The sequence below is a fragment of the Aethalodelphis obliquidens genome, unplaced genomic scaffold (genome assembly GCF_003676395.1).
Source record: "Aethalodelphis obliquidens isolate GAN/ISIS:26980383/991018 unplaced genomic scaffold, ASM367639v1 scaffold23, whole genome shotgun sequence".
Lineage (NCBI taxonomy): Eukaryota > Metazoa > Chordata > Mammalia > Artiodactyla > Delphinidae > Aethalodelphis > Aethalodelphis obliquidens.
The window spans coordinates 14,829,964-14,851,608 of NW_020837967.1; the positions used below are offsets into that span (position 1 = coordinate 14,829,964).

The 21,645-nt window shown below is 38.7% G+C and overlaps 1 protein-coding gene across 1 annotated transcript in view; it reads right to left on the minus strand.

Annotated features, from left to right (window-relative positions):
- Positions 1–21,645, minus strand: part of CUNH10orf67 (chromosome unknown C10orf67 homolog) — a 118,947-nt gene that overhangs the window by 924 nt on the left and 96,378 nt on the right. The window contains exons 13-14 of the mRNA XM_027121492.1: positions 20,362–20,449; positions 15,267–15,350 (exon numbers count right to left, since the gene is read on the minus strand). Of these exons, the coding sequence (XP_026977293.1) occupies positions 15,267–15,350; positions 20,362–20,449 (172 nt within the window). The remainder of the gene's footprint in view (positions 1–15,266; positions 15,351–20,361; positions 20,450–21,645) is intronic.

Genomic DNA, 21,645 nt, shown 5'->3' on the forward strand with positions numbered 1-21,645 from the left:
GCTGGGCTCTCTGCTCGGTAGGGAGGGACATTTACCTGGTGTGTAAATTGTGAGGAAAGCGTTGGGGGTCTGAGACAGCAAAGCCACAACATGGGATATGATGTTCCAGCTTTGAAGGGGAACAAAGGCCCTGAGCTAACCCCAGTGAAAGCCAGGAGCGTGGAGAAGGCAACAAAGACTTGCAGCCTGCGGTCACCGGTAGGTGTCAATGTGGACACTCACAGCCGGGGCAGTGGAAGAGGGGCACACAGAGCCAGGCTGTCATTCCAAGGCTTAACATGAACAAAGATAAAAACGCGACAAGCTCAGCTTTCAATGGTTGGGAGGTTCAAAGTGGAGTGCTAGGGAGTGTATCTGGGTCAAGTATTCTCTGAAGCAGGGTCCCTCTTTCTCTCGTCCAGTATCAGCCAGGGAAGTTCTAAGGCCCCTTTCCCAAGGTAACTTTTCTTACTAAAAGAAGAATCTTCAAAATAATGTCCGATTCTATCCACTGCCTAAGTTGAAGAAGATGGAACTTTCAGCACTTCCGGATCCCAGAGACCCAGGTGGCTGCATTAACTTATGAACTGTAACAGCCTACCTTAACTTTTGGGATAAAGTTCATGTACTCTTGTACGAATTTAATGAAAAGAAATAACATTCCTTTTATGAAACTGTGCATACATGTAGATGAATCAAAGGGTAACATACTTTAGAAAGTATTCATCCAACAAAGAAGTTTCAGTAGTAAACCATTGAAAGAATAATGGAGACCTAGTAGAATTAAATATACCTGTGGTTTCAGATTCCCTATTAGAAATCAGCAGACAAGGCATTTACCAGCAAAGGACTCCTCTAGAATCTGGGAAAGATAATTGGGAATCCTCCGCTAATGCAACGGATTAGCAAAGACCATCTTAGAGAACGAATAAGTGGAAATGATAACAAATTATGTTTAATCCTTAGAAGGCGGACACACTGTGTTCCTTAAATTCTGCTACTAGAACCAAAATACAAGTTTTAAAAGTTATCATATAATAAAATTCTGATTTTCTTTAGCTGAAGTATGTCTCCTAAATAATAATTTAAAAAAAGGATGTAAATATCCTTAAAAGACTAATGACATTTCACAGGTAATGCAATTTGGAAAGAAACACTTCCATGTTTTCTTTTCCAACAATGTGCATTTTTGTAAACTGCTATAAATTGCAATTCAAAAGCACTGATCTCGCCATCCCCAATCATTTTTTATACTGATCAAATGAATGCAGATACTCCCATTTGGGAGGGGCGACATGACATTTCACTTGGCAGTTCTAAACAGGTCACAGACCTTTCACAGACCCTAAGGCAGTGGGAGGGAGCTCTTTACTAAACCGTGTAACCAAATCAAACCAATGGTTACCCCTTTTCAAAACCATTGGAATGGTTTGCACAATGCTATTCACATAGCAGCACAGAAACTGAAAGGATGGTCATCCAATGGAAATTTCTTTCCTTTTGTTTACACTTGCAGAGCTCAAAAAGTAATACTTGGAGGAAAATAATTACATTTGCTATGATAAAAGTCTTAAATACTTAACATGCATTTTGGTTGGCATGACCCGGCATAGATATGGCCATCCATTGGTACATATATATATGCACATGTATGTATGTATATGCATGTATATTTATTGGAGATGTCTCTTTGTTTGAAACCTTAGGCACAAAGACACAACATGGCTGCCCTCAAGATGACCTATTGCTTTCAAGTTGCTTGAACACATCAGAATTTCCATTGTTAAGGTTGATTAATTGAAACTGATAAGTTACCATGAATAAAGATTGTTTTTCTGTTTAATGTGGTGGGCCTGATTTGGTAAATGCCTTATTCATGTAGCTTTGCAGTGCAGCATATGGGCAAGAGTCATTCAGTATCACAAACATATACAATTTATTATGCTTGTATGGGCACAACCAAAGGCCTTTCTATTTTAATGACAAAGTTTCAATGAAAAATTCCATTTAAAGAGTCACTAGGAACATGAGGTGTGATTTTGTAATTTATTCTTAAGAGTTTCCATCTCTGAGTTTCTGTGAGTAGTTTAAAAGATATCACATTTAAATACAGTTTAAAAAAAGATGCAAACATCCACATTACACCTTAGCGCTTGTCATTGGGAATACAGCAGAATTTATGGTAATGTTAGCAGACATAAGAAGAGAAAGCACCTTTTCATCTGATGCTACCTTGTGTGCTCTGCTAATGGTAAAGTTACCTTAAACGTTTCATTGAGATGCCAGCAATAAAAGCTCACACTGCCCAGTTTACAAGAAAATGCAAAGGATGCTGGTGAATAACAAGTTAACTTCCTGACACCTTTTTTCCTCCTTTACTTAAAAGCTGATGTCACTTTTCAGACTACATTAAAAACTGTCATGAATATTTACCGATAAAGGTAAGTTTTAAAATTTTTTTCTAATGATGTACAGAAACGTTTTTCTCCCTTTTTCATTTTGGCTGCTCATGTAATCCCCAGAAGAAGAATAACAACAACAAAAATCTACGAGAGATGTGCTAATGAACTAAAGAAATGACTGTATCAAACCTTCAAAGAGATAGCTACCATATTCAGCCCTTAATGTCTTATCAAATAAATTCTCTGGTCATTCATGTCCATGAAACAGTTCAAGTTCACCCAACATTTCTCAATTAAATTAGATGGGTAATCTCAGTTCAGCTCTTCGGGAGAGTAATAAACCACATTGGTCACAGTTGACCACAGCTAGTATGCGATTCATAAAGGACTGGGTGTCCATTGGAAAGCTAATCAGTGCACCGTCACTTGTAAAATCCCCTCCTGCATTTTGAAGCGATAATCTGTATCTAATTTTTAAAGAAAAATTTACTCTCCTTTCACTCTTCTGAGGCCAATTTCTTTTCTGGACCTGAATAGAGATCATTGGTGAAACAGTACCAAATAGCTCTGGTATGTGTATAACAAAAACCCACCTCTTTGTAGAACATAACAAATTATGCAATGTTCACAGATGCACTTCGCATTGTGCCTTTTGTGAGAAAATGAAGGCCCAAGTCAATTCCCCACCCCCCTCTTTATGAAAGCCTGGGCTCCCCATGCAATCTGTCCTAATCCTAGAGAAAAATCATTATACCTAATATGGAAGCTTCATAGTTCTTTGAAAAGGGATTTTTCATTTGCACTTTTGGTCTTTGTAATTTATTTGCACAAGTGTGAATCTGAAGTTGCAAGCAAATTTGTTCCTATAAACAAGCAAGGAGGATTAAAATGTTAACTGCTCCTCTAGCCCACATTTGATATTAGAGGAAATGCTGTGTTCACACAATCCCATGGCTTGAATTTATAGGCTACCAAAGAAATATAGTCATTTTTCAGTTACAATTTTAAAAAATTTACACACTGAAAATATTTTAAACATCGTTTCTGTATTTTGGCTTTTTATGATCTTTATGAGGGAAGGGGCTGCTAATGGCTAATCCTGATTTTCATGAGGTAGCAGTTTCTGCGGAAATGGTGACAAATGCAGAGAGGCATTTTCAGGTTCACCTTGCCTCGTGGGACCTCTGTAAATACTGGTATTACCTTTATTGAATGTGCTAATCTTTGAGTGTCAGTCTTAGAATAGAAATTTCAAGCACTGAGAAGACTCTCTGCATCCTCAGTGCCTCGCCTAAGTCTTTGTTTATAGTAGGTGCTCACAGTTACCATATGATGCAACAATTCCACTCCTGGGCATATATCCAGACAAAACGCTACTTCGAAAAGATACATGCACCCCAGTGTTCATAGCAGCACTATTTCCAATAGCCAAGACGTGTAAGCAACTTAACTGCCCATTGACAGATGAATGGATAAAGAAGCTGTGGTATATATACACAGTGGAATACTACTCAGCCATAAAAAAGAATGAAACACTGCCATTTGCAGCAACATGGATGGACCTAGAGATGATCACACTAAGTGAAGTCAGACAGAGAAAGACAAATACCATATGATATCACTTGTATGTGGAATCCAAAATATGATACAAGTGAACTTATTTACAAAACAGAAACAGACTCACAGACACAGAAAACAAATTTATGGTTACCAGAGGGGGATGGGGGTGGGGAAGGGATAAATCAGGAGTTTGGGATGAGCAGATACAAACTACTATATATAAAATAGATAAACAGCTAGGTCCTACTATAAAGCACAGGAGACTATATTCAATATCCTGTAATAAACCATAATGGAAAAGAATATGAAAAAGAATATACATATGTATAACTGAATCACTTTGCTGTACGCCAGAAACTAGCACAACGTTGTAAATTAACTGTACTTCAATTAAAAAAAGTAAAATCTAGTAGGTGCTCATAAAGTCTGTGGAATGAATGAATAAATAAATGAATGAATTCACAAAAAGAAGATGAAACCTAGGAGGTTAAGAAGTGTGGGCCCCTCGGTATCCACAGCCTTTCCAGTTACCTCCACGTTGACCGGTCTTGGTCATGAGACTCTCTGACTAATGGGACAGAAGCAAATGTGGTGTCAGCAAACTTCAACAGTCCCTGTGCACCGGCGCTTGCTCTTTTTTGCTGTTCTTGAGAACCCTGACACCACCATGAAAGCAAGATTGGGTATGCGTGATCAATGATGAGAAATATAAGATGTGGTTGTGCCTGTCAGCCCAGCAGACGGCCAGCCTGAGGCCAGCGACAGCCAGCTAACTGTAGAATATGAGCGACCCCAGCAAGAGCAGGCACAAGGCCTACCACCTAGGTGCAAGTGTGTATAAAGGCAGAGAAGCATGGAATAGCACGGAAGAGTGGGGAACAGCAAGTCATTTGTTATGACTAGATTAGAGAGCTCATGTAGGGGAGAGGCAGGGATTATGCATGCTTTTATATGCTAAACTGAAGAATTTGGTTTTATCCTGAAAGCCATAGACATTTATTGAAGGATACAGAGGAATAACAAAGTGTGTAAAAGTGAATCAAAGAATGAAATCCAGGGGCTTCCCTGGTGGCCCAGTGGTTGAGAGTCCGCCTGCCGATGCAAGGGACGCGGGTTCGTGCCCCGGTCTGGGAAGATCCCACATGCCGTGGAGCGGCTGGGCCCGTGAGCCATGGCCGCTGAGCCTGCGCGTCCGGAGCCTGTGCTCCGCAACGGGAGAGGCCACAGCAGTGAGAGGCCCGTGTACTGCAAAAAAAAAAAAAAAGAGCATTTCAAGAGTTAAGGGACGCTCATTAGTAACAGAATGCAAGGGGTGTGGTCCAGTGCCAGGGGATACACTGAGGAACTGAAAACTATTTCACATTTGAAGGATTCCCTAGGGAGGGTGCCCTAGGGAGGAGCAGTGTCAGGGAGATGCAGAGCAGAAGGCAAGTGGAGTAATCTGGGGCTAGAGAAGGAGAGAGAGCAGGTTCCGATTTCTCTCTGGAGGGCTGACATTAAAGGTAAGGAGGACCAGAGTGCGCTTGCTTGAAGAGGAAGGGAGGGGATGAGTAAGAAAAGAAGGCGTCGACAGCATTACAGGAGGAGAGCGCTGGGATGCGGTGGGACTCTTTAGCCAGAGGACAAACAGGGATGTTAGGCTGTTACCCAAGTTCATACAATTATGATGTGACGCAAACGTCAGACTCAATTTTATCAAACATTTATTGATCACTTACTGAATGCCTGGGAAGTGGCAGGCACATTTATACACAAGCCTTACCACATTTGATTCCTTAAAACGACAACATACCTTGAAGTTGGAAGAAGGAGCTTTCTAATCAATCCAAGGGAGATGTCTCCATTACTTGAGAAGTCAATGGCAGAACTCCTTACCCTACGATGATGTAATGCCAACTGGAAACACAAGGCCCCTGAACTCATTTGGGACGGTGGCTGTCTATCTATTGAATGTGGATGTCATGGAAATGATCAAATTGGCATCCTGCTTTTAGCTTCCTAGAGCTGCTGTAACAAAGTAATATAAACCATATAGCTTAGAACAACACGTATTTATTCTCTCACGGATCTGGAGATTGGAAGTCTGAAATCCAGGTGTCGACAGGACCTTGCTCGTGCTCAAACTCTGGGTACAGTCCTTCCTTGCCTCTTCCTAGCTGCTGGTAGTGGCTGTAGATCCTTGGGGTTCCTTGGTTTACAGCTGCACCTCTCCAATCTCTACCTCTTTCATCACGTGGCATTCTCCCTGTGTGTGTGTGTCCCAATTTCGCTCTTCTTTTTTTTTTGCGGCCCGCTCTCACTGTTGTGGCCTCTCCCGTTGCGGAGCACAGGCTCCGGATGCGCAGGCTCAGCGGCCATGGCTCATGGGCCCAGCCGCTCCGCGGCATGTGGGATCTTCCCAGACCAGGGCACGAACCCGTGTCCCCTGCATCGGCAGGCGGACTCTCATCCACTGCGCCACCAGGGAAGCCCCCAATTTCCCTCTTCTTATAAGGACACCAGTCATATTGGATTAGGGCCCACCCCAATCACCTCATCTTAACTTGATTAAATCTGCAAAGACCCTATTTTATAAATAAGGTTACATTCACAGGAACCGGGGTTAGGGTGTCAACATATCTTTTGGGAGAGGGCGGATATAATTCAACCCATAACACATCCTTTTCCAGAAAAGGTAACTTATTGCCTATTTCACAGACAGAACATCGGGGGAAAGGACTTTTACTAAGGTGCAACAGAGACTTTTAAAATGTTCTTTCAAGAAATGGTAGATATTTAATACGTGCTTTTGATGTATAGGATAATAAGAAGTGGGGCCATTGTTTACAAAGGGGAAGTGTTCTTAGAACAGACTGTATACATAAGGTAGGCCTGAAATCAAATGAAGGGTCTTTGGTCTAGAAACGCGAAGAAAACTGGTTTGAACATATAGGAATTTTTTGGTGGGGGGAGAAGGAAGTACAATATAGCAAGCTCATGATTTATTATACTGTATGGACATGATAAATAACAATTTAAAAAGAAAATAATCCAAAGATATACTGGGGGTCTTCCCTAGAGGCGCAGTGGTTGAGAATCTGCCTGACAACTCAAGGAACATGGGTTCGAGCCCTGGTCTGGGAAGATCCCACATGCCGCGGAGCAACTAAGCCTGTGAGCCACAACTACTGAGCCTGTGCTCTAGAGCCCGCGTGCCACGACTACTGAAGCCCACGTGCCTAGAGCCCGTGCTCCACAACAAGAGAAGCCACAGCAATGAGAAGCCCGCACACCACAACAAAGAGTAGACCCTGCTCCCTGCAATTAGAGAAAGCCTGTGCGTAGCAACGAAGACCCAACACAGCCAAAAATAAATTAATTAATAAAATAAATTTAAAAATAAAACCAAAAACCAAAGACATACTGCGATAAAATAGATAAACATTTCTCAGGTAAAGAAATGTAAGACAATGAACAAGGCTGTTATGGACTGAATTGTGTCTCCCCCGAAAGACGTTGGAGTCCTAACTGCCAGGACCTGTGAATGTGACCTTATTTGGAAATCGGGTCTTTGCGGATGATTGAGTTAAGATGAGGTCATTAGGGTGGACCCTAATCCAGCATGTCTTCATCCTCATAAAAAGGTGAAATCTGGACACAGATACACACACACGGAGGGAAGACTGTGTGAAGACATGAGGAGACCACCATCTACAAGCAAAGGAACACGTGAGGTTCCTGAAGCTCTGAGAGCAGCATGGACAGGTTTCCCCCTCACAGACCTCAGAAGGAACCAACCCTGCTGGCATCTTGATTTCAAACTTCCAGCCTCCAGAGCTGTGAAACCACAAATTTCTGTGGTTTAGCCAACCAGCTGCTGTACTTGGTTACGGCGGCCCTAGCACTCATACACAGGCTGAAACCACAGACCTGTGTAATTCCAGCTGCAGAAATTCACAATGACAGCCAGGAATAAAGCTCCTTTTCGGTGACAGAGGCTGAACGTGCTCCGTGTTGGGTGAAAGAACAAACCACTCCTCAAAGACAGAAGCATGAATGAAAGGAAATTGGGAGAAAAAAAAAAGTTTCTAACCTGGGGCTACTATGGCTTTTTAGAAAGCTCTGGGCTTAGGGAGGCTCAAAGGCAAAACTTACTTCATTCACAGGAACTGAGCCAAGCGACCTGATGGCTTAAAGGCTTCAAGACCCTATTGTCACAGCAGGAGAGGCACCCCCAAACTTATAAGAACTGGCTGTAGACTGGGAGTGAGAGTGGTGGAAGTGGGTGCAGTTACAAAACTGTACTCAGGAAATACTGCATTCAGGTGGCAGGAGGGGGGGGAGAGAGAGAGAGAGAGAGAGAGAGAGAGATGGAATGAATATGAATGAGACAGAGAAACTTGACCCTGTAAACCAAAATTCCAAAATAAATAAAGGAAAGGAATGCTAGGAAAGACAAAAGAAAGATAAGCTATCAGGATACGAATTCACTCCAGATAAATTTAAGTTGGTGAAATAGTTTGACAAAGATTTTGAAATGTGTGTTTAGTATGCTCACAGAAATAATTGATAGTGTCCACTAAACAAATAAATTATGATGCAAAACAGGCCAGGATAAAATAAGAACTGACGGCTCTGAAAATGAATCAATTTAAAGTCTTGGGAAATAAAAAAAGTCACTAAAATAAAACTAAAACATGGGATAAATTGGGCATAGATGAAGAGAGGATTGGAAAACTGGAAAAGGTGACATCAAGAAATCCATCCATATGCACAACAGAGAAATAGACACAAAAATTAGAAAATGTAGATTAGAGGCATGAGAAGAGACTGTGAGGTGCTTCAGAAGAAAATAATGTGTAGGATGTTACACAAGCAACATTTGAAAAGACAATGGCTGAGAAATTTCTAGAAGTAAAGAAAGATATGAATGATCCAAATTGTTCTCTGAATATTGATCAAGATTAAATACATTTTATAGAATTGAGTACATTACAGTAAACCTAAAGACCATCAAGAATAAAGACTAAACCTTAAAAGCTACATAAAGAAAACTCAAATGACCACAAATGGTTGACAAATCGACAACAAACTTCAAGAAGCCTGAGCAGAGGCTCAAAGGCAATGGTATAATAACAAAATGTGGAGGAAAAAATAACTGCCAACCCAGAGTATCATATCTTGCTAAACTACCCTCAAGAGGGAGATAAAATTAAGACAAACAGAATTTATCATCAATAGGTCCTCACTGAACAAATTATTGAAGTAATGATACTTTTTAACATGCACATATACTAAAACATACACATACGCAATGGGTACTCAACATGTAATTCTGTGTTTTCTGAATATTTGAAATATTTCATAAAAAACAAAAAAATAGTTTCTAAATTAGTCAACAAGCCCTTCCTCAATTCATTCTCACTGATATGTAAACACAAATAATAAGATTATTTTATAGTTGTCACTCTAGCTTCCATTTGTGTAGCATGTAATAGTATACAACATACTTCTTCCTATGACCTACTTTTTTTCCATGTGATCATCTCATTCAAGATAAGGAACATGCATTAAAGAATGTGAACCAGCCGGGAACAGGAAAGGCTGAGGACTGAAGCCCAGTGGCACTTCTCTACACTGACATAAATATCCGCTTTTCTGATCTCCATTTATTCCCTCAAATTCCAAACTCGGGGTTCCTCCCATTGAAAGGAATATTCACATGCAAAGATGTCACTCCCAGTTCACTTAAGGGTGCAATTTGATATGTCCATGAATTTGCATGAATCCATACCCAACATCTTGTAACATTTTGTCATTTCTCTAACAGAACCATTCCTAAATTTAAAAATTAATACTCACTCAACACTAATTAAAACCTCTCTCAATATTCTGTTACCACCATAAAAGGATTATATGGTTTATAATGACTGGGCGGCAATGGGCAGCTGAGGTTTGGGATGAAATCAGTGGCCACAGGAGCCAGAGAGGCTGCTGGAATCCAACTCATGGCCCAATGACTGAATAATAACACACACCAGAAACCGTCTTTGCCGCATGCTACATGCTTTGGAGACCTCTGAGTACCAATCTGGGGCATAGTTAGGAATATGCTTAGTGGCATTTATTCAATGAAACGTTGTCTACAAATACTTAAAAAAAGCATCACTAGGCTGAATTAATACAAGATAGTCCATCAAATTAATAAAGTACACTTTTAATATGTATTAGTTGTGACCTTTTTTCCTACTAAGTTGTTATGATCTTACAAATACAGAGTACTTTGCCTGCCTACTTGTTTCAACTATTAACATTATTTTCAAAGCATGTTATTATCTGTTTTCATTTTTCACATTTTTCAATTCCCTATTTGACCAATGGACAAAGCTTCAGTTGGCTAGAGAACTTCAGATTAATTCTCAAATCCAGTTGGTCATCCTGGCTCTTTTCTATGCCATTGAGAATTCCCTGTATTTGGAAAGGTATGTTAAGAGACACACTGCTGATCTTCCAGGCTTTATTTGTCATTTAATAGCCTAAATCCCATGCCTTGAATAGAAAATATCTCTAGAACACAGGCATAAAGAGCAAGGCAAATTCTTAAGAAAAGGTAGTTGAGAATCAGCCCAAATCTCAAAGACAAGGATGACATATATAACTTAGCAATACGACATCTGAATTACAGGTAATTGGTGACAATAAGGGAAGTAGAAAAGTTGGTGGCAGTGACATCATGAACATTAACAGACTCCTTAATACATTATATTTAGTAAAATCAGGTTAGTCCTATTTTAACATTTTTAATAGCCATCAATTACATGCTAAGTGATGTTATATATTATGTATGTATGTGGTATATGTGGTAATACTGTAAAATACGCATTTGAATATGAATACCTTAGTAAATTATATTAATTATACCTGAAGTCTAGAAACAATATGTAAAACAATGCTAACACTTATGCCTAAAATGCTTTCCTTTTTATCTTTTAAATTCCAATTTCTTGTGTGATTTTTAAAATTATTTTTGTGTTTAAAACAACAGCAGGGTCAACCGAACTCCACTTTCAATTAATATTTATTTTTATAAATTGGTGGATAATAATACACTTAGTGAAAAAAAACACTTTTCAGGTCCAAAGTTTCAAAGGGTGAAAAGAAAGGTTTTAAAATCCTATCCAACGTATTGCGATTGTTCTACTATTCTTTAAAGCCTTTAAAATCACTTCTTCCATGTTTCTTCCCTAAAAGACTGAGAGAATTAACAATACAATGTAATCTAGGTTTAAATTTGGGTGTCTCCTGTGTTTCAGATATTTATGTTTGAGCTTTCTCTTACTGACAAGCCACTTAAAGGGTCACTGTTACTTTGAGGTTTTATCTATGAGATTTGTGTCTTTGGGGCTCATTAGGAACATTTTCAAAGATTACAATGTCAATAGCACCTAATTACTGGACTGTGAGAAAGGTCTTCTTAAGTACATAAAATCTGTGGCAGTGCACAGTGCACAATGGGCAGCTCAGATCCCAAATTTTATCACAGTTAAGCAGCAAACAAATTAATAATGTTACCTGGGATCTTTTGGGATAATTACTACTGTGTAAAAAAAACGGCTTTGAAATTCTGCAGATAGTATGGTACCTCATTTTTTTATTCCCTTATATTGATGAGGATTTATTTATCTCTTAAACTTCCTTTGTTGCAAGAATAACTCTGTTGTTCTTGCTAGAATTTTTTGGAGTAAAGCTTGCAACATAACAAAAAGTTAATTTCAATTTGCTTAGGAAAGATATATCACCTGATATAACGTTGTTTTAAGTTATGTTTTGTTTTATTTTGCTCTTTTCAAAATATCTACCATATGATCTGATACCAGTGACAAATTTTATTCTTTCTTATGCTTGGTAGACAATTAGTTACTAAAGAATTAAAGGAGAGACCAGTTCTTTTAAATCACTAGCCTACTGCTGAAGACATCATAGCTCTCGTGTAGTAGATTAAAAAGCAGGTTTGCCTGACTTTATTTTGGGAACCCAGGGATTATATTATCCATAGCTCAGGAGGAAAGGCAGGGATGGGGTTAGCTAGGCACTTCACCTCATTTAATCCTCATAACAAAGCTAGGAGGTGGGGTCGCCATCTCCATTTTACACAGCAGAGGGAGCTGAATGAAGTTACCCAGGGAGTGACTGGAATGAGACAGGAATCGAAGTCTGTCCACCTCCAAAGCCTTTCTGCTACATCACGTTTTCCCATTGTGTGTTGTTGAAAATGGGACCACACATTGTCATGCGTGAGCCTTGGGGCAAGTCAATATAACTGAGTGGTGACAAGCCTGGGCTCTAGGGCCACATTCCCTGGGTCTGAACCCAGCCTTATTTATAAATTAATAATCTATTTGTGGTCATAAACCTGGCAGCTTACTAAACCCCTCTGAGTCCAACTGTCTCCTCTAAGGCTTGAGAAAGCAAGAGTGCTGACTTTATAGGGTTTTTGTGAGGATTAGAGTTAAAACTTAAAAGGCATTTGGAATAGTACCTACACCCACTAAATGGTAGTTATCCGTAATTTTCAAAAGTACCTTGTGGTATGAAAATACAACGTAAGAACCTCTATCTTTGATGCAACACCAAGGATGCTGTTAACAGGGAGGATAAATATTCGTAGGGTATTTAAAATATTAATATTCTATTTACATAATTTAAAAAACAGAACTCAATACCACAGTGACTTTACAGGGTTGAATTTGGCTTCTGTCACCATATAGGTTACCCCTGTGTTATAGAAAGTAATTAAGATTTGTCTGTAAGTCAGGTACGTACAAACCATGTAGCTAAACACCTCTTTGAAAATGTATTTGTGAATTAGTGCTTGAAAACACTGATAACGTATTAAACTATTTCCTAGGGGCCTGAAGGGGGTTCTCCACCTTCTGAAGTACCTGAGAAGCTTGGAGTGATTTGTTTTGTGACAACAGTTTGGTCCTTTGACCGTCTAGTGTGAATACTGTTCAGTCCCCATAATTGTGAAAGGCTGATACTCATCTACTCCCCAATTAGTAAATTTGTAATTCAGTTTCCTCCTGGCATTTATGTATTGGTTTTCTTATCCATTAAAAATAGAAAATTTATTTCTAGTCAATTTTGGATGAACTGGAACCCAATTAACCAGAAACTTTTGTTAACTGGATGATTTCCCCACACTATCTTCAGAGGGGAAAACATGACATGTCAACGTTATATCAGAGGTTTTGTAGAAACATCAGGGTTATGCCCAGAGGCTTTCAGTATGACACTGTCGCCCACGCCTCTTCTGCGGTGCAGTCATATTCAGAATGAGGCACTTTGTGGCATGCTGCAAAATTATGGATCATAAAATAGCATTTACTTTCAATTTTATTAGTAAGGCAAAAAAAGGGGGCTAATGAATTTTAGGAGGACTTTCCGTAGACAGGGTGGAAATAACTCTACACTTCACATTTTCAGGACAGAGGAAAGGGAGTGACAGTGTTTGTTTTGGCCAAAGCTGCCTTATGGCCCAGGTGGCCATCAAGGTCGGTTTGTATGACTACAAATGGATCTTTGAAAACTGTTTTGCTTGGCAGAGAAAAATCACTTTTGGATGTAAAATTCTCAACTGAATTTTTTGCTGTTAATTAAGCTCTCTAATTAAAATGTCTGGTGGAACACAGGTTCCAAATTTAACAATTTATATTTTTATGATAAATCATGAGTCTCTCTTCCCCTAATACATTGTGATATTTTAGAAATAACTTACTGTATGGGTTGGAATTTCCAACAATTCAACAGAGCTAGTCCCTTATTTAAATGCTGATCTCTTCGGGGACTTCCCTGGCACTCCAGTGGTTAGGACTCCGCACTTCCACTGCAGGGGGCCCCGGTTTGATCCCTGGTCAGGGAACTAAGATCCCCCAAGCCACGCAGTGTGGCAAAAAAAAAAAAAGGTGATATCTTTAAATTGCATGCCCTAGGCTAGCAGCTGGTACAGAGTCCAGGCTGGGTGTTACTGTCACCTAAATGCCAGTCCAGGAGGCAGCCAGCACTGTGACTGCCGAAAGATTCCTCTGCACCCAGGCAGGCACCTCCGGCAAAGGTACTACCTATACCCGTAAGCACTACAGAAAAAGCCTCTCCACTGCATGGAGGCCCAGAAGAGAGGTTCCTTTCTCAATCTAGTTTTCAAAAAGTTGATTTTAAAATTAGGGTCCAGCAGGAATAAAGATGCAGACATAGAAAATGGACTTGAGGACACGGGGAGGGGGAAGGGTAAGCTGGGACGAAGTGAGAGAGTAGCCCTGACATATATACACTACCAAATGTAAAATAGATAGCTAGTGGGAAGCAGCAGCATAGCACAGGGAGATCAGCTCGGTGCTTTGCAATGACCTAGAGACGTGGGATAGGGAGGGTGGGAGGGAGACGCAAGAGGGAGGAGATATGGGGATATATGTATACATATAGCTGATTCACTTTGTTATACAGCAGAAACTAACAAACCATTGTAAAGCAATTATACTCCAATAAAGATGTTAAAAAAAAATTAGGGTCCAGGATTTAAACTCATATCACACACTTCCTCCTTGTACAAAGATTCATTATAAAAGTCTACTTTTAAAGATTCCCAGACATGAACAACAGAAATTACTGATACCCTTTGATTACCATCAATAATTCAAACAAATAACGTTGCATTTCATTAATCCAACTTGTTTATTAGAGAAAAGCAAGCATGGTTGTTTCCTAAAGACTTACAGAAACGTGTGGACAAAATATACTTCCACCTCCAAAAGAGTCCAATTTGAGGCCACACAAGGACTGATGGGAGATAAAGGATGCTATAAATAGTTGTCCTTTTCTTCTAAGCATTAAATTGGAAAAATAGGGATTTAACAGGAGCTTCGGGTTTGTTGGCAGTTTAATTAAAAAGAAACAGGATTCCAACTGAGACAGTTCCTGATTTTGAAATATGACTTAATTCATTTTTAGTTAGCAGAGATCAATATTCAGAAATATACATTAACATTCTTTTATTTATCATATCTATTAATTTAATAAATTGGCTGAAAAAAGTCATGCATTCATCCAGAAACCAAACATCTCAGGACAACAAAGAAAAGCATTATTAATCTTAATTACCCATCCTGCATGAACCATTTCTCCAACAATAAAGATTCTTATCTCTTGGTGAAGGAGGGAGGGATATGTGATCCCTGTCTAGGTCGACATACCTGTTGTCTATCTGTAGGTAAACCAAACCGTTTCGTTACTGAGGCTGAATAATACTGACTGATTAAATGTTAAATAGGGAAAAAAAAATCTACCTACCGAAGATGCATGATAAACATTTGCAGAAGATGTCGATGCTGTTATCAATTTCACTTTGGATTGCACAAATAAAGGTTTAGCTTTCTGAAAGACACAAACAGTATGTACCGTGTTATCCAGGGGAAATAATGACCAGCCCAAATGGACGTAGAATGTTTTTCAGTCCTTAGTTAACTGAGATATGAAAATCATGCTCCTAACTTATTTGCTCAAATATCGCTGGGGAAATCCTTTCCTTTAAACCCAAGGAATAGACCCCTTCCTAATTCAGGCTACTTTGAGAGAAAATTCAAGAAAAATGTTTTCCTTAATGTCTCTTCTGACTCTACTTCCTTTTGATTATCCCTATGCCATATGGGATTTACTGCTTGTAACTGGTCAGGTACTACGGGGCATCCCCAGCACCACCCAGCTCCTGGAAGCTACACAGTGATGGTCGTGATTCCCAGGAACTGAAGAGTGAAAAAACAAAAGCATCTCTTCCAGGAGTTCAGAAGCAGTAGCACACAAGCAGAATTGCCACCAACATCATATACTGCAAAGTAAATCATGACATTAAAAATGCACAAGTGAAAAGGACCAGAAGTACACCAAGCATGATTATCAAAAAGAGGTCTGAGGTCCATGGATGCACCCTGGAAATTTATGTGACGTTCTCCCTACTCAAGGCTTCTCTCTTGCTGGTTTGTATGTGTGTATACACACATACATTAAGTGTGTTTGCACGCATTTTTCTATTTCCCCACAGCCTGCCCCCACTCTGTTTTTGTTCCTCTCACCAAATAAACAATTTAAATATTTATTTGTATTTTTTATTTGAATATGTTCTTGCAAAAATATGTAATTTTGTGCATGTATTTTAATTTGTGCTAGTATTATGTGATATCCTATTTTGTTGATTCTAAGGCATAGCCTTCTGATATTTTAACATCCCTAAAATCAGGATGCATCTGACAATAGACGGAGCGTCACAGTATGATTGGCAGCACTTTTTCTCTTTTAGAGTCTTATAAAATCTTGAACCGAGCACATCTTAGATTCAGGGTGAAAAACAGCACATCTCGTGTGTTCCACTTCTTTCGCTGAGGACTATGTACAAAGTAATTTCACTAAGTACTATGCTTTTAAGGTCCATCCATTTTGCTACATGTACATAAAATCCAGCACCGCATAGGACTACCTAGTACTCCAGGCATGTGTCGGCCCCGTTTTGCCATCTGCTCTCCTAAGGTGGTCCAAGCCACACCATCTCTTACCAGCATCACTTCAACAGCTTCCTAGTCTGTTTCTTTCCCTGCCCCCGGCCTCCATAGCTGCCAGAGTTGTCCCTTTAAAATGTTAAGTGAGACTGTCTTACTGCTCTGCTGAAAACTCTAAAAGGCTCCCAATTTTACTCAGAGTAATAGAAAAAAAATCAAAATCCTATTATCCCTTTAACCATATTTATTCCTGTTCTCTCTCGTTGCTCACTGCTCCAGCCACACTGGATGTTTTGTTGTTTCTCAAACATGCCAGGTACATTTCTGTCTTAGAGTCTTCCGATGGTCCTTTCCCTGTCTAGAAAACTCTTTTAAATATACACATGGTTCTTTCCTCACTGCCTTCAAGTCTTTCATAAAGATGGTAAAAGAAGCCAGTGTTAAATGCCTGACTGCTGAGAATTTAAGTTCCAATGTACTCCATTGTTTCATACTGTGGGTGTAGAAGAAAATACAACCTCTCTGCCAGGGCTGAAAAAGGTAAAATCCTGCTGAAGTTGGGGTCAGAAATAGGGGCTGTGCCTATCAACATGCCTTCCAGCTGAAATGTAAAAGGGAGATTTGAGCAACACACAAGAGAATGCAGTTGATAACACTGGGTTTCAACACACCTCACCCTGTCAAGGATGAGAGAGAAGAGTAAATAAAACAGGGACTATGAAAAAACTGTAGAGTCAGTTAAAGAAACAGTATCCTGAAATCAGAACTATACTCTTTAAAAAATGACCTATTATGAGATCTAGATGAAAAGTTCATTAAACTTGCTGTCCCCAACAATAGAGTATAAGAATATACAACCTCTAGAAACTACTGACAAAAGTCTCTGGAAAAGAATCGGTGGAGATAAAATGCAAACTAACATAATATTGTCAAGAAAAGCTATGACTTGTTTATGGATTAGACGATTCAGCACCTAAAAGGTGCCAACTGTGCCCAAACTGATCTATAGACTTAATGCACTTCTAATCAAAATCCCAATAGAATTTTTAATTTGTTTCTTATGTTTTTTTTAATACTGTGAATACTGACAATCTGATTCTAAATTTTATATGGAAATGTAAAGATCCAATAAAGCCAAGGCATTCTTGAAGAACATCAGGGCAGGAGTATTTGTTTTATCAGAAAAAGATTTATAATAAAGGTATAGATACTAAATCAGTATCACATTGATGCAAGAATAGACAAATAGAACAGTAGGACAGAATAGACAGAAACAGACTCATACATACATCAGCCCTTACTGTAATATATAACGGGTGGAATTATGTACCAGGGGAGAAGATGGACTTTTTAATAAATGGCACTAGATCTGCTGATTATATTAAAAGAAAATGAAATCAGATGTCTACCTTTCTGTACACTAATATCAATTCTAGGTGGATTAAACCTCTAAATACGAAAGGCAAAACAAGAAAAAAAATTTAAGTTTATAGAGAAGAAAATATTTTTTGTTTTTTAGGTTTTTTTAAATTATTGAAATATAGTTGACAAAATTATGTTAGTTTCAGGTGTACGACATAGTGATCTGACATTTGCATACATCAGAGAAGAATTTTTTTTTTTTTTTTGCGGTACGTGGGCCTCTCACTGTTGTGGCCTCTCCCGTTGCGGAGCACAGGCTCCGGATGTGCAGGCTCAGTGGCCATGGCTCACGGGCCCAGCCATTCCACGGCATGTGGGATCTTCCCGGACCGGGGCACGAACCCGTGTCCCCTGCATCGGCAGGCGGACTCTCAACCATTAAAGGTTAGGTAAGGTTTTCTTAAAGACAGAAAAAAATATAAAGGCAATAAGGAAAAGATTATTAAACTAACATTGAGATTAAGAACAATTTATTTATGAAAAGATACCAAAACCTTGTCCACAAACTGGGAGATGACATTTGCAACCCAAGCATGCTGCTTGGTACATATTTGTACTCAAATATCTGTGAATGGACAAGTGACTAGAGTATAGGAAACCAAGGGAAAATGTTAGTTTACCCAAAGTTCATTAACTCATTCACTCATCACTTTCTCCCCTTCCCTCTCTCTATTTTTCTTAAATATTCGCTGTCCACTTTGATGAGTGTCTTGAGTGCATATATACTGTGTAGCTATATAGATAAGGATTCATGAGCTTGAATCCCAAATAAGTAGTGGCACACAGATGTATTCTCAACTAGATAGAGTCCATCTCTCCTCCACAGGAAGACAGATTGCATGAACATCTGAGGCAGGGCCAAGATTTTTCTCAAGAAAATACTGGATCTATTACTATGCTTGGACTGGAATAATTTTGAGATTTTAGAAGTCTGTTTCATAAAGCCTGGACAATTCAAATTTGGACCAGAAAATTTTACCAGATAATCCTTAAAAAGCCTGCTTTTTGAGTAGCACAGCATTCTCCTGGGTCCTCCAATATTTTATTTGTCCAGTTGATTAAATATCTAAAATGAGGATTACTCCAATTAAAGTTGTAACCTTCAGTTGAGAAGAGAAAAAACCAAAAGGAGAAGAAAGAGACTTAATATATTCCCATCTACGTAGACCAGTTTTGGAACATTTCAGGGGAGTCAATTATGAAAATCCTCAGCAAGGTTCATATTACTATGTAAATTTAGTTAAAAATTAGAAATAATATTATCTTGCCAATGTTCTTAAGTTCTCTGATCTCTTGCAGCAACTTGGAGTTAGAAAACTGACTTAAAGTGAAAATTGTGGAAAAAATTTTAGAAAGAAAGTGATTTTAGATTGTAAGCCTCTTGAAGCAGGAAACCAAAATTTATATTTCTTGTGACTTTTTCCACAAACCTGACTTGTCCTCAGAACACTTAGCTGTGTAGTAGTTTCTCAGTAGCATTTACAGTATGTTAAGTTACTGATTGATTGCAATTTATTGATTATCTTTCTACACTGGTCATCATTTGCCTTTACAATTACAACTCCCAAGTGAAAACATTAAGTAAACAGTTTTAAAAATAGTCTATTTTATATCATATGATACCACTTATATGTGGAATCTAAAAAAATAATACAAATGAACGTATTTACAAAACAGATATAGGCTCACAGACATAGAAAACAAATTTATGGTTACCAAAGGGGGAAAAGGAAAGGGATAAATTAGGAGTTTGGGACTAAACAGATACACACTAGTATATATAAAATAGATAAACAACAAGGACCTACTGTATAGCACAGGGAACTATATTCAATATCTTGTAAAAACCTATAATGGAAAAGAATCTGAAAAAGAACATATATATATTCAGTTATGTATATATATGTGTGTGTGTGTGTGTATATATATATATATATATAACTGAATCACTTTGCTGTACACCAGAAACTAACACAACATTGTAAATCAACTATACTTCAGTTTCCAAAAAAAGTCTATTTTAGAATTGGGCTTTATCTACAGGTGACTTCTAGTGTGAAAACGAATGGCTTGGTACTAGGAATAGATTCTTTTACCTGCTTTCTCCATTTGGAAGTGACTGGATACTTGGATCTTGAGCTGTGATAGTTCCTACATTCCATCCACGCACACAAATGGTCAGGTTGATAAATGCCACCCGGGGGAATGAGTCCCCCTCCTCTGAAATTTTCACTTGCCTCCATTATAGCTCAACCATACTGCGTGGTAACAATTTGTTTACACATCTATGTCTCACACTGGATTGAGCTCTTTGGGTTCAGACACTCTGTCTTATGCCATCAGCATTCAGCAGAGTGACTCATGTACTATCTCCAGAGCCTCTAATGTCAGGGGTTCAAAAAATGTTAACTTCAGAAAGACACGTTACAGGTATCATCAAAGAGACAAAGAGTATCTAGCCAGTGTGTACTTACAACATAATTGAAGGATGTGTCAGTCAGCACTCCAAACTGACGGGACAATGTGTGTCTAGTAAACATCTCGTTCTTAAGGACGTGAAAGCTGAAACAAAAGAAGCAGTGGAATTAAAATGAACAGAAATTATAGGAAAGAGCAAATCGGTATTATGTTCTTGTGATTAGAAACTAGAATGTTCAGTGTAAGAGCAAGGAGATACAAGTAAAAATTTAAAAATATTAGTATGAACTTACCACTCTTTGATTTTTAAAATTATGTATTTTCCAGCCCTGAAAAGCAAATAGGAGGGAGTAGCCATACTAGATATTAACATATACCACAAAAATCATAGTATAAAAACAGTTTGGAAAGGAAAAATAAATGGAATAGAATAGGAACACTGCAACAGATTTGGGAATGTACTAGAACATAGTATGTGACCAAAGTGGCACCACAACCCAATCCGGAAAGGACTGGAGTAAAGACCTAAATATGAGAGGTAAATCATATTTAGATTTAGGCTTAGATTTAGACAAGCCATAAAGAAGGCTTGTCTAAAACCGTGGGAGAATATTTTAGTGGAGATGGAGAAAGACTTTCTAAACACACCTAAGGCAAAAATATTGATGGATAAAAATTAAGAATTTCTGTACAATAAAAGTCAGCATACACAAAGTTCATAGACTAGGAAAGGTATTTGTAACATCTAAAATTGATAAGGAATTAAAAATAAGAATACACAAATAAATTTCACAAGCCAACAATAAAGCAAAAGACGAAAAGAGTTCACAAGAGAGGGACGTCCTTTAGAGGGAAAACATCAGATCCAAAAAAAGCATCTGAAAGTCAGTTATTACCAAATATTAGAACTCAATCCTTGTATCTCTCTATTTTTCTCCAACACTCATTCCTAGCTGATCTCATTTAATCCCATGGCTTTAAATACCATCTATACTAATGCATCCCAAATGTATGCCCCCAGCCTAAACTTTCTTCTGAACTCCAGACTCATATACTCATCACTGCCACCAGACCTCTACCCTTAAGTGACTAAAGGCAACTTAAATCAAAATTGATTTCCCGCCAAAATGTGTTTGCTTGTTTCAGTTGAAGGTAACTCCATCCTTCCCGTTGTTTAGGTAAAATCCTTGACTTCTTTCTTTCCCACCTTATCTCCAATCTTTCAATACATCCTACTTTCAAAATATATCCCCAGGGCTTCCCTGGTGACGCAGTGGTTCAGAGTCCGCCTGCCTATGCTGGGGACACAGGTTCGCGTCCCGGTCTGGGAGGATCCCACA